Below are 13,753 nucleotides of genomic sequence, written 5' to 3'. Positions count from 1 at the left end.
GTGATGGATAAAAATATATAATACATAATATGAGTATAATATGACTGCGCTTTTCTAACTCTAACCAACTGCTGCGGCGCGACGTTACAGGTATAGGTATGTACATATAATATTATTGTGTTCCAAATTCTAATAGAGTTATATTATTTATTAAACGCGTTCTATATTCGTTATATATATTATTATTATGTACGAACCACGAAATATAATAAAAATAATGAAAGGTCACTGTTTCACCGCAGTGGTCTGGAACGGCCGTAACCTTCTACTAAATACCTCCATAAAGTATATAGGTACATACGTACATATTATATAAATATATAAATATATAATATTTCATATATATTTGTATATATTATGTCGGTGAGTGGTGACACACTGTATAGTTTTGTAATAATTACACGAATAATGGGAATAAATAAATATATAATATACCTACGTCAGTTTTAAAAACGAATTCACCAAATATAATGTTAGTTTAATATAGTTTAATTGAATATGAATAATATGTAGCAGCTATTTATACCAAAATATAGAATATATTAAGCGTATACAGTGTACATCAAAAATTTATTATAATATTAATAAACTCCAGTACCTATAATTGCATTCAGTAATACCTATAATATGATATATACTGATAAAACGTTCAAGTGATTTTGATTTAAAATTTTAAAACTAACAGAATACATTTTACTACGTAATATTTGTCACAATGCGTAACCATGACCTATAAATTCGGTGAATATTTTAGACAATTATTTCCAATGGTCAAAAATGATATAAACATAGGTATATATTACCCGTTTAATACTTTAGGGATTAAGGGATTTTGTTTCCTGTTACTTATTAATTGCAAATTTGAAATGTTATCTTTTCCAGATGAAAGTATAAGGTGATTTTAATCACAACATTTTGATTTTTCTGATGCTATAACTCCTATGTAACCTCAACTTTGACTTTTGTCAACAATTCTTATGATGGATGACATGTACCAACTTAGTTTATATTATGATTTATATAAAATTTATACAAAATTTTCATTAGTTTCATAATCACTATACTGTGACTCTTTCAATTCTATTAGATACACCATACACATCATGTTTAGGGAATTTAATTTTCCGTGGTAACATCAAATGTTGAAATATCTTCTTTTAATTTTAATTTTTAAAAGACGAAGTATTATAATATTTATACTTTTTTTATCATACTGCCATTACTACCGATATCTATAAATATTCATGCACATCTGTTTGTTGATTTGTTCTCTCTAACTTTTTTTTTTAATTTCTTATAGGCGTGATACTCTACTAGTTTTCGTTTCTTTTCTCTACAGATGTTTTTAGTACTGACACTCTGACAGTTCTATTTCATAACACGCGATTAATTAATTTGATATCTGAAGCATCTTTTTATCTATATCTTAAAATTTAAAAAAAATCTTTTATTGGTTGCTTTAGTATACACTAAGCAAAATAAATAAACATTATTTAGTTTTCATTTTTTTTTTTTTTAATATAGTACAATTAATGTACAATATAATAATTAATAATAGAATAATATATAAATATAATACCTACTAAGGAAGTATATTATAAATTATTAAACATTAATAAACGTAAAATAATTATAATACAGTGATATAAATAATAATAATAATATAATTCAACCTGCTTAAAGCCTATAGCTAGGTACTAATGTAAATATGTAATGTACCTATATACTATATTATATTATCTATGATCCACTTCGTAATAACATTCAACTATAATGCCGTTTACACACGTCTCTGAGGTCTGAAGTACCGATTAGATATTATTTATTAATGGAATGGAATACATTGCACGTGTAGTGATAATTTAATATATATTATTTTAATAAGCTCCTTATGAAAATATGATTTAACCAATACTAATGCTAATTTAACGAATTTGAGTATACGCTATATTTAATGGCAGTTCCATGTATACATTTATACTTGATACATACACACATAAACATTATATATATATAGTACCTATATTAGTATATACGTATATAAAATATACTGTATAGTTTATACAATATACCGTATGGCGTATTACATAAAGTTATTATTACTTGCGTTGAAGACCAACCTAGCTGTAATGATTCACCTGTAACATTTAAGAATATACCTATTATGTATCTAATACGATTAAGTATGAAATGTATACATAACATATATCGAGATGTATCTACCTATAGTCATTTACCTGCCAGTCCAGCCATCAGGTTGTATACTTAAATACCTAATATAGAAAAAAATATAAATGTTATAATGACTTCAACTGCACAAGAAAACTACATGGTTTTAAATAATGTAATAATACAATCTAAAGCTTAGATTAGGTTATACACATTGAATGGAAAAATAAAGAAAAGTGGAACATAATGTAAATAATATGTAATAGCAAATAGGTATAATATAATCTCTTACATTTAAAAATTTCGTAACGTAGAGTAACTGCTTGTCTGCTTTAGTCCAGGTATTAAAAAAATAAAAATATCTAGATACAGATAAATATTATTTACATATTACATTTGTTATTTGTATTTAAAATTAATAAAAAACCAAAAATATTTCAAACCAATATAATTACTAGTAACAACTATTATATGATTATACTATGCGGATATGCGGTCTTATGCAATTGTATTACCTATATATATCATCGGTCACCAATTAATATTTTTTAAGGGTCACTGTGCCACATTAGAAATCTGAACATTTTTCGTGGGCCATTAAAATTCTAAGTACATAATATAATAACAAATATAATGTTGTCGCGCGTAGTGTACCTATGTTATTTATTCTTTGTCTGCGGGCCGGATAAAATTTGTTCACGGGCCGTATACGGCCCGCAGGCCGCCATTTGGTGATCTCCTCCCTGAACTATATACTTCATTAGATTTATCTAAATAATTAACCGGAAAAGTATATTGTCGCGTTTTTAAATTAAAATTGTTAACAATTTAATATAATAAGGTTCTTAATAAGATGGTTGTTATTAGTTCCTATCTAGATATTGTTGATGTTGAATAATCCGTGAAGTTATTAACCTAGCTTATTAGGTTAAAATACAGATATACAAATAAAGATATTTGTTATAACTTTTAAGTTTTAATCCACTATACATTACTACAATATAATATTATACTGAGTAATAAATTTAATATAACAAACGTATTATTTAATAAAACACTAATACGTTTTTGAATAGAATGTTTTTACATAATTTTAAGTCATTACAAAATAATTTTCTTGGAAAAAAATTACAATTTTTTTATCATTATAATTTTTAAGATTTTTCTTTGTTTTGAATGACAACATACATTTTTTATTTCACATTCTACTATTTCTACTTCGGAATATGTAATTAAAAATATATGTTGTCATTAACAACAATTAAAAAAAAATATAACGATAAAAAGTATTTAAAACATACTTTTTTAGAAAAATATTGTTTTTAAATGACTTAAAATTATGAAATGAATATAATCATAATATATATTTTTTATTATTTTATATTATACACATACGTGTAGTTTATTCTACACTCGATAACATACAGGTTACGTACAGGATAACGTATACGTATGATTAACTGTGTTATTTTTTTTTTATTTACCAAATTCTAGTATAATCTTAATGTGCTTCATTGCCTGGGAACTTTATTCTTGACTCTTTTTTACTTTTTAGATTTTATATTATTCCAATTTGATAAAAGAATACGGGGTGGGTAACTACTGTCTATTGTTATATTATAAGGTATATCATTCGTAGGTACGAAGTACCGTATTACTATATCGACATATTATTCCACTGCATTTTCACCTTCTACGCGCCATCAATCACAGAATTAAAAATAATATTATTTACGTCTGAATTTGGCCTCTTGGTTAAATTGTTTATGTATGCTCGCTCTTTTTAAGAAAAAATTGAACCGATCATCAAAAACTAGATATTAATATTTAAAACTCATACCATTCTCGTTGTACCTTAATATTTATTTAAAAGAACTGGAATAAAAAATTAGAAATCTGTAAAAGAGTGTATACGTCTATCGACTCTATCGCATATATTATGATATATTTCTTAAACTTTTTCTACAAACTCTAATCTATGTCCAGACCGGTAGTTGACGCTATAGATGCCGCGTCTGGACGCTGCAGGGAGGCACCTTTAGAGGTACCTTTAGGAAATCGACTCATGGCATATTTTTTTCATGACTTGTTTAGAATAACATTTATTAATTAATTGACTAGACATCCCCCTTAAAGGCAATTTCTAAGATAATTGAATATTGAAAATTAAAATAATCTGTTGTATGAATTGAACAATTAAAATAATATTGTAGCTGTATTGCAGGTCATAGCCCATTGGTCAATATTTTTTTATTTCTAGTTAGATGGCTAATTACAGATGATTTATATTTTATCAGAGCCCAGAGGTTGTTTTTTAAATTTAACATACTTATACCTACCAAAACCCGGTTTAATAGTTTATGTTAAAAGTCTCATGATGCATCATATTATTTTTAATTGAAATACAAATACAAATACAACTCTAGCTAGTATATATTTTATAAATAATAGATTAACTATTAAAATAAAAAGACTTTGAAAATATAATGTTTAAATTAACATTTTTTTAAATTACCTACTCAAGTATTATAAAATATAAATAAGATATTATTATTATTATTATTATTACCAAAACTAACGCATTGTTTATTAAACGTATTCATATAGCCCTCATAAAGTCATAAGATAGAATATTATACTTATATATATATATATTATTATATTATCTAATGAATTAAAAATACTCAAATAGTCAAATGTATGTTTTACTGCCCTAGCTTAGTAAACAGCAATTTAAATATTTTGTATGTTTAAAATGTTTTTAGATAATTACTTAAGTAGTGTTTGTGTAATCATGTATATAAATTATATTATTTAGGTAATAACTAATAACCTATTATTAACCTTTTAAGCTGCAATACATACAAGTATTCAACATAAATACATAGGTAACTACCTAAATAATAATTAAATTTTACATTTAGTCCAAAGTAGGTAGTTTTAAATTATTAATACTTCGTTAGTTCTTTATCGGTCCTGTCAAGTGTTCTTGTTGTTTAATACATTTAGGAGTATCATAAACAATGATGTATTTGTATCAGTAGGTAGAAATTAATTTTAATTTTATATTTATTGTTTTCTAATAACTAGCTTATCCAACAGTCAGCATCTTACTAATATGATTTTAATTTTTAATATATTAAAACTTTAATACAATACTAGATAGTAATAATTTTAAATAATCGCCACTGTCTTTGGTATAGGTGATGAGTAAGGCTGGGATTTATATGTAATAAAAAACCAAAATTATGTACATATAGGTACATATATAAAAACATGTAGTATAAAATAAAAAATATGTAATAAGAAAAATGTAAAATTATGTGATCGTTTAAAATTAAAATAAAATTCTAAATAATTTTTGAATAATATACAATTAATTGTTTTTAATTTTTAATCAATTTAATTTAAAAAATATAAAATATAAAGATATTTTTACAACCACTCGAACGCAAATATTGACACTGTTGAACATTTTTAAATATATTTTGTCTAATGTATATAGTTATCGAACAGAAACAAATAAGATAAATTATAATCAAGTATTCAAGTTATTAATATTTAACTAATACTTTCATATACTTACTTATTTCCTATATGCATTATTCATTTACAATTTTTACGAGTACCTACTATTATCGAAGTATAAATGTAGAGTACTACCAAACACCAAAATTGTCAACATATATACGAAATATGTAAAAAAAAAAGGCAGAAATTTCAAAAATATTGTTAAAATATGTTTTTATGACGAAATATGTAAAAACATGTAAAATAAATATGTTTTATTTTATTGCAAATCACGTGAAATGAATTTATCATTTGCAGTACTTAATTTATCATGTTTTAGTAAAAATATGTATTTACATACAAATTCCAGCCCTAGTGATGAGTAGGACGCACTGACGCAGGTATTACTATATACTCATCATTTAGTGATTAAGACGATTAAGTTAATATTAAATGAATGTATTGCCATATATAATAGATATAGATTTAATTTAATTTAATCTATCTTGTGGTATTACCTACTGTAATAGGAATTATTAAAATTTGAATTCAATTTTAAACAATTTTATTATTTCATTTTTTTGTAGGTACTTATTTTCCTATACAAAAAACGGTTATGTGTGTAGACGAGCTGTCAGCCTGTATTTCTAACTTCTATATAAAGTTTTGAATTAAATATTAAGTACTAAAGTACCATTAAATATTACTTTAAATTTTAAATGAATTTTAAGTACTTTATCCAGTAAATCCATTATCTAATTTTTTACTAAATACCACCCTCGAGATTAAAGATCAAAGCATCTTATTACTACCATCTATATAACATATTACGTTCATATTATATATATATATAAAACATTATTGTAAAACCAACACATTAGGTTATATATACATAATTAGGTTATACATCGTATGTCAATTCTACTACTTAGAATTTACAACATGTGTTGTTAGTTGTTACCGTAGACCTTTAAGCCGCACTGCCGCAGCGGCAGCCAAACGGTCGATCGTAATCGACCGGTCGACCGTAGACAATTTCAAAGTCGATAATGTTAGAATTTATTTTTAGGGCCACCCCCATGAAAATTAATCGAGGTTGTAGTGAACAAATTGTCGATAAGTTTTATCTGTATAATTTTCTATGGAAGTCGATCCTCAAAGGTGAAGTATATTTTTAGTAGATCGTGACCGAAAAAAGATTGACCATTTCTGCGTTAAGTCTTTATTCTTTAAAGCTATAAAGTATAAACTTAGTTATTATTGTTATTGAGTTTATGCTTCATATAGTATTTGTAACCAGAGACGTCCGTGTTTATATAGTTATTAATTATATACATAATACATTAATACAAATAATACAATACAAATTTACAACACCGAAATCACTAATCAGAAAGAGTGGGCTTGTTTATTATTTATATCACACTTATAGTTTATACCTTATCAATATTATCACTTAGATCACATGGCAAAACCATAAAGACCAAAATTACAGATAACATTATCTATAATCGCGGTTTCATATTTATATATTATATTTTCAAAATCAAATAAATCAATCATATTTTAAAGCTTAGTTCAGTGTTTTGGATGTAAAAATAACTACTGACCAAGTAGCGTCAAGTATTAGGACATAGAGTCCAACTGTTTCAAACGATGTCGAAGTACAATGCCAGTAAGTTGCGACAAATGAAACAAGGCGTTGAGAAAATTCAACATGGTAAGTTGAGGACAAACATACCGGCCGGCATGGCCACACCAGGCCCTCCTCTCGGACCTATGTTGGGCTGCAGAGGCATCAACATTACGACATTCTGTAAGGACTTTAACGAGAAGACCAAAGACATAAGAGAAGGCATACCTCTGCCAACTCGGGTGCATGTCAATCCTGACCGAAGCTATCAGATATCAATAACAAAACCTCCATCTATGTATTATCTGAAACAAGCTGCAGGCATACAAAAAGGAGCCATGAACCCTCTGAAGGAGACAGCCGGGATGATTACGCTTAAACACGTGTACGAAATAGCATTGATAAAGCAGACTGATGAGAACCTAGAATTTAGAGATCTAGAAGAGATATGCAATATGTTAATTTCTACTGCTAAGTCTTTGGGTATCAAAGTAGTCAAAGAACTGAACGCAGAGGAGTATCAAAAATTCTTAGAAGAACGAAAAATTGTGTTGGAAGAACGAAGACGAGAATTACAAGAACTGAAAGAAGCAAAAATGTTAAGAACGGCATAAATAATTAATCATCATTGTTAGAAGTAGGTATCAATAAAAATTAGTTTTATACAAAATCACTGCATATTTTCATTTTAAATTTCTTTTTCTTTTTTAACTGACAAGTATCCATAAATTTAGTTTGAAAATGTATTTTAATGTACATAATTATCATGTAGACATCCGAAATGTCTTTAACAGATACAAGTGGTTAATTGAATAACAACAGATAAATCTAACCTATGTTAGATAAGACAAAAAAGTGACTATAAGGAATTAATGGGAGGTAAACTATGAAGGTATACAAATATTAGGAAATACTTTGAAAGTATATAAAAGTTCATATAGTTGGAAGTCTGTTTTACTCAAAATTAACTAGTGGTTTAACCCCAAGGTATTAAGTATTAAAATGTGATCATAACATTATTGACTATGTCTGGTTTAGTTGAATTTCATTGTATAGAGCAGTGGTTGGCAACCTTTTTTGACTCCTGGGCCGCATTCATAAATTAATAAGACTTCGAGGGCCAGACAAAAATAAAAATGTTATATTCCAAATTATTTATCAAAAAAAAAAATTTAAAGCGGGCCATATACAATAGACACGCGGGCCGCCGACCACTGGTATAGAGCCATTTGACTGCAAATATTGGAACTAGTGCATAGTTCTAACTAGCATCAACTATCAAGTTTGTATTTTAATCATGAAATTATTTATGGTAATATTGAATTATAAAATATTTTTTTTTTTTTTTAAATTTTAATCTCAATTAGAGCATGTTTTTGAAATAAATTAATAGAACTAAAAATATCTTAGTTAGTCAAACTTGAAATTGTTATTTGAACATAAACTACTTTGGTCAATCTTATTCATTTAAACAAATTGTACATTGATATTTATAGGAGTATTTAGAAATAATATTTAAATACTCATACAATTTTCATCTATTGTAATTATTTAAAAAATGATCAGACACATTTTGTTTATGATATTATTTTAATTTTTTCGAGATATCTTATAAAAACAAAATTCAAGATTTAGAATAATAAAACATTAATTAGTGGAACTATTTAAAATCACATAAATGAAAATTGAAAAGCGTATAATTTACAGATTTGGCTAAATGAATATTAACATTTGCTTTAATCTGTTTAGAATAGAGACAACAACGTATAAGTTAGTGTAAGGCATATCTAATGGTGAATTATTATAGTATTTTTTAGTATGGTTTAATAATATTATTGAGAATACATGTCAATTATTTTAAGTTTAAATAAATGAATTCCAAACAACAAACAATTTATTATAAACTTTATTTTAAAGAATTATTAAAATAGAAACAATATAATATACTTTGTGCACATAATATTATTTTGTGTACAAAATAAAATATTTTTGAACTCTTTAATTCTATTATATATATGTATAATTATAGTTTATACATAAATATATAATAGACTTAACACAATATTTATTTTAGTTTTAATATCATTAATTGGCGCTTATTGCTCAGAAATCATTATGTTAATCGCATAATATTAGTTAATATTAACATTGAGGTTTGATATAATAGTATATTGATATCAATCTGTTAAAATAATGGTAAACCATTTATTGGATTTATAAATACATATTATATTCGGTCTTAATTTAATGTAAATTCAAAAACATAAAAACTAATAGCAAAATTTACAAATCGTATTCCATAATTTCTATATATTGTACAATAGATTGTTTAAATTTTTTTTAGGTTTGTAAAGACTATAAACCAATTTACGTAACCAGTACATACAAATATTTTTATTTTGATTAAAACTACATAAAACAAAAATATAGACTTTAATGAATGGTCAAATGTAATTTGAAGTATTTGTAAGAAATATATACATGTATCTTTTTAATAAATCTAGCTGTTGTGAAAAATACACGATAAAATAGAATAAAAACTACAAAAAAAAAAAAAAAATTAAGATTTTGTATAAATTAAATCTTGAAATAATGGAAAAGCTAGATATTAAATAAAATAAAAAATGTATATTTCTTACAACTTCCCGAGTCAATGGCACTAATTTAATTACAGTCCTACCACAGTTTCTCCATCTTTTTCTTTAGCTGGAACTTCTATTACTCTAGGTTTATCTATTATTCGAGCAGTACGATTGCCTTTCTCCACAATACCTATGATCCATGCCTGATACCCTTCTACTTTTTCAATATCCTTACAATATGCTGCAGCTTGTTCTCTTGGTAAGCAAATTAAAAGTCCACCTGATGTCTCTGCTGAATGACCTTGTAACAATTGGAACATATTGCCACATGCCTTTGCTACTGATGCCATTTTGGCAATTACTGGAAGATTGTGAATGACAAACGATACTTCATTTTTTTGATGCTTTGCTAATGTTTGGGCATGACCCAATAAACCAAAACCAGTGACATCTGTTGCACCATGAGCATTGTATTTGTGCATCAATTTGGCTGCTGTTTTATTCAAGCGAGCCATTGAGTCCATAGAACGCTGATAAGCTTTTCTCACATCCTCTTCTGAAACAATTAGTTTTATTCTATTCCATTTATCTTGTTGGTCTACCCATTGATGAGCATTTACAGCTACCTGTGTTCCAAGAGGTTTAGTTAGTACAAGAACATCGCCAACAACAGCATTGTCTGGTATGATAAATTCGTTAGGTTGACAAACAGTGGTAGCAACACCTCCAATGGTACACCATGGATTTACAACAGTTTGCCCACCCGTCACTGTAGTACCAGCTTCAAAAGCAGTTTCTTTAAAACCTTTCATTATTAATGGTATCACAACATCTCGTTCCTTTTCAGTCATTTTAGTGGATACAGATAGTAACATGAGCATATTGTCACATTCGGTAACGCCCATGGCATACAAGTCGCTCAATACGTTGGAGCAGGCAATTTTGCCCATGACAAATGGATCATCAACAAGAGGATAAAAATAATCGGTTGTCTGTACTAGCGACAGACCGCCGTGTCTAATGGGTACGACGGCAGCATCCATCCCAATACCAATTTTGGTCATGGTCATGTGCATGAAGTGCGACTGTTCACCATGGCCATTTTCATCCTGTTGGAAGCCCTCCAGGAGCTTGTTGAGCACTTCTTGGGGCACTTTGCAACCACGTCCTTTGAGGTCGGCAAACCTGGTCAGCTTAAAGTGCGGGTCCAGGTCGTGGATGAGCGGGTCGAAAGGTCGCCGCAGTGGGATCTGATCGTTCTGTGCCAGCTCAAGCCGCACCATCGCCACATTGTCCTGGGCAATGTTTGTGTGTATATAATCACCCATCGTCCTAATACACACAAGTAAACAACGGTTAGAAGTAGATTAACAGTAGATACGATATCGGTTCGGCTAACGACAAGACGGCAGGGCAGCGGCGGCGGCTGCGACGACGATGATGACTACTGTACGAGCTTCACAAGAAACGGCAAGTCGTCAGTGCATCGTCTCGGCCCACATCGTTGTGCGTGTGTACGCTACGTTCACCGCCGACGGTATTTAATGCAGCAATAAATTTTGTTCGACGCACTTACGTTTACGTGTTGTGACGCCCAAGTGCGCGAACCGGTGTATTAACCGTCCAGACCAGAAAGTCTTCCGCCGCCACCAGTGACCAGACCAGCGGGATCGTAAATTGAAATTTACAAATTTACCGGGAAACAAGTATAAAGTACCAACAAAACTTGGTGGTAAAAGATTAATTTTATAAAGCAGCAATCAATGAATTTCACAAACACAACCCCAAACAAAACAAACGACAACGTAGCTCCTGAACGCGGTCGCGTTTGTCATCATCCCGTTGATTATCAACAGTGTGACCGTATGGCGGCGACAACGAGCCGGCTACTCGGTGGTTCCGACGGCTGTACTGTCTATAAGCGGTACGAGAGCGCCAAACAAGCGTGTGTTTAAAATTACGATTAAAAGAAAGCACGTTCTTTTCATGTTAAAATGAACGATTTGATATTGCTGTGACGAAATGTTGGATGAATTGTTTTTAGTCGATAAAAAAAAAAAATTTCTTAAAATTAATCTTATTGTATGAACAGTTTTAATAATATTATACAATTATTAATAAAGACACAAGATATCGATTTTAATCGATAAAAATAATAATAATAGTTAGTAATAACTGTTTTTTCAACTTTATATTTTACGTGTTTAGTGTATTAATTGAATATTCTGGAAGGTTCTAATATTTGTTTAGTTGTTCAGTGAAAAATTAAGAGAGGAGCAAGTGCTTACCTTGTCCATCCTCTCCCAACACATTTAGGCCGCTGAGTCCTGAGTGTATGGGTGTTTATTTAACAACTTATATATTTATCAATACATTACAAGCGATCGTTATTCACAATTTTTTTTTATTCATAGTGTCTAAATATGTTTTTATATTAATTCAGCCTTAGGTTTATTATGACTTAATTTATTTTTACTATTGTTTCTGCAGGAATACAATTGTTCACCTAGAAATAATTTCGTTTTACTTACTATGTAGTATGTAGGTCACAAGTGTTAGAAAATCCATTATTAAAAAAATCACTTGAGTAAATAATAAGATAAATATGAGTCAACGTTAATAAAATGAAGATAAAATAATATTATGTCATAAAAATTAATGTAATTATAACATAAATTTGATTGTGTTTACTAAACAAATTATTATTTTGGTGATAAAACGTTTTTTTGATTGAAGATAATCGTAATAACACTAATAACACAATTTCAAAGAGTACAGAAATTTAAATTTCAGTATTAAATTTATATAATAATAATTAATAATAATTAATAATGTATAAGTATTGTAGTGAGATATATGTTTACTGCTATAAATTATCCATGAATTTAAAATTGTTTTCATTATTCCTTTTGAAAACATTTTACGCATCAGATTCAAATAATAAATATCACATGACATTTCTTGAAAAACAATAAGCTAAAATCCAAAAACTTCAAAACACTAAATGGTTTTAAAATCAACTGAAATTGTTTTCTTTTCTTAGTATGAAATATGACTATTAGACCATTTGTTTGTAATAAGTATCATAGTACCTATTGTAAATGGAGTGTAATGTAAATAAATAAAAATAAGCAAGTTGTTTAAAAGGGAAATATATACTTCTCTTTAAGTGTAAGTATATTTTATACTAAGTTTGATATTTCATTATTTTTTTGTGCGAGAAAAAATATTTTATAGTATAATATTTGAGAATTGTATTATTTTTTTTAAGAGGAAAGCGCAATATTTATTTTCATTTTCAGACCCACGAGTAATATTAACAATAAATGTATTTACGTAAAATCATTATTTATAATTGTTGAGTAATCTTACAGTAAAATTATAATGATCTAGTACAAAAGTTATAAAGAATAACATTTTTGAGGATTTGACATATTGGTTTTATATTCTATTGTTATCTATTATATGACTTAAAAAATGGAAAATAATTGTTGATAATAATGATGATATTAAATTCTTTTAAAAAAATATATGACAAACCCATAAAATATATTATTATTCTCTATTATTTTTGTAATGAGCAATTTTTACTTATAAGATTATTCAAAAATATAAAAAATTGATTCTGTATGATTACGTTTTGTCTATAATGCAAGTGGGTTAGAGTAAATAAATATAGTATGCTAACACTCTTTTTAATAAAATGATTTGTCGTGTTCATATTTTACATTGCAAAATTCTAATTCTATATAAATTTAAAAATAAATAATTATTTGATTATTGAATTAAGTATATTATTTATCATCATTATTTAATTATCTAACTACCGGAAATATAGTTTTACTGAATAGAAAACTAT

General features: G+C 27.5%; 2 protein-coding genes across 2 annotated transcripts; one reads left to right on the top strand and one right to left on the bottom strand.

Annotated features, from left to right (window-relative positions):
• The first annotated feature begins 7,182 nt into the window (after nt 1–7,182).
• LOC132920110 (large ribosomal subunit protein uL11m) lies at nt 7,183–7,982 on the top strand. Its single transcript, XM_060982196.1, has one exon. It carries the CDS (start codon nt 7,336–7,338, stop codon nt 7,924–7,926), a length of 591 nt encoding a protein of 196 aa, XP_060838179.1. The 5' UTR covers nt 7,183–7,335; the 3' UTR covers nt 7,927–7,982.
• Nucleotides 7,983–9,497: 1,515 nt separating this feature from the next.
• On the bottom strand, nt 9,498–11,721 carry LOC132920109 (inactive selenide, water dikinase-like protein). The gene is made up of 2 exons (XM_060982195.1): nt 11,471–11,721; nt 9,498–11,226 (listed from the first exon to the last, which is right to left on the bottom strand). The coding sequence occupies exon 2, from the start codon at nt 11,220–11,222 to the stop codon at nt 9,981–9,983; it is 1,242 nt and encodes a 413-aa protein (XP_060838178.1). The 5' UTR covers nt 11,223–11,226; nt 11,471–11,721; the 3' UTR covers nt 9,498–9,980.
• Nucleotides 11,722–13,753: the final 2,032 nt, after the last annotated feature.

The sequence above is a fragment of the Rhopalosiphum padi genome, chromosome 2 (genome assembly GCF_020882245.1).
Source record: "Rhopalosiphum padi isolate XX-2018 chromosome 2, ASM2088224v1, whole genome shotgun sequence".
NCBI classification, from domain to species: Eukaryota; Metazoa; Arthropoda; class Insecta; order Hemiptera; family Aphididae; genus Rhopalosiphum; species Rhopalosiphum padi.
Note: the sequence above shows the minus strand (reverse complement) of the source record. Positions and strands in the feature narration are given on the sequence as shown.

Coding starts and splice junctions, on each gene's coding strand:
- LOC132920110 (XM_060982196.1), top strand. CDS start 7,336: ATGTCGAAGTACAATGCCAGTAAGTTGCGACAAATGAAACAAGGCGTT.
- LOC132920109 (XM_060982195.1), bottom strand. CDS start 11,222: ATGGGTGATTATATACACACAAACATTGCCCAGGACAATGTGGCGATG.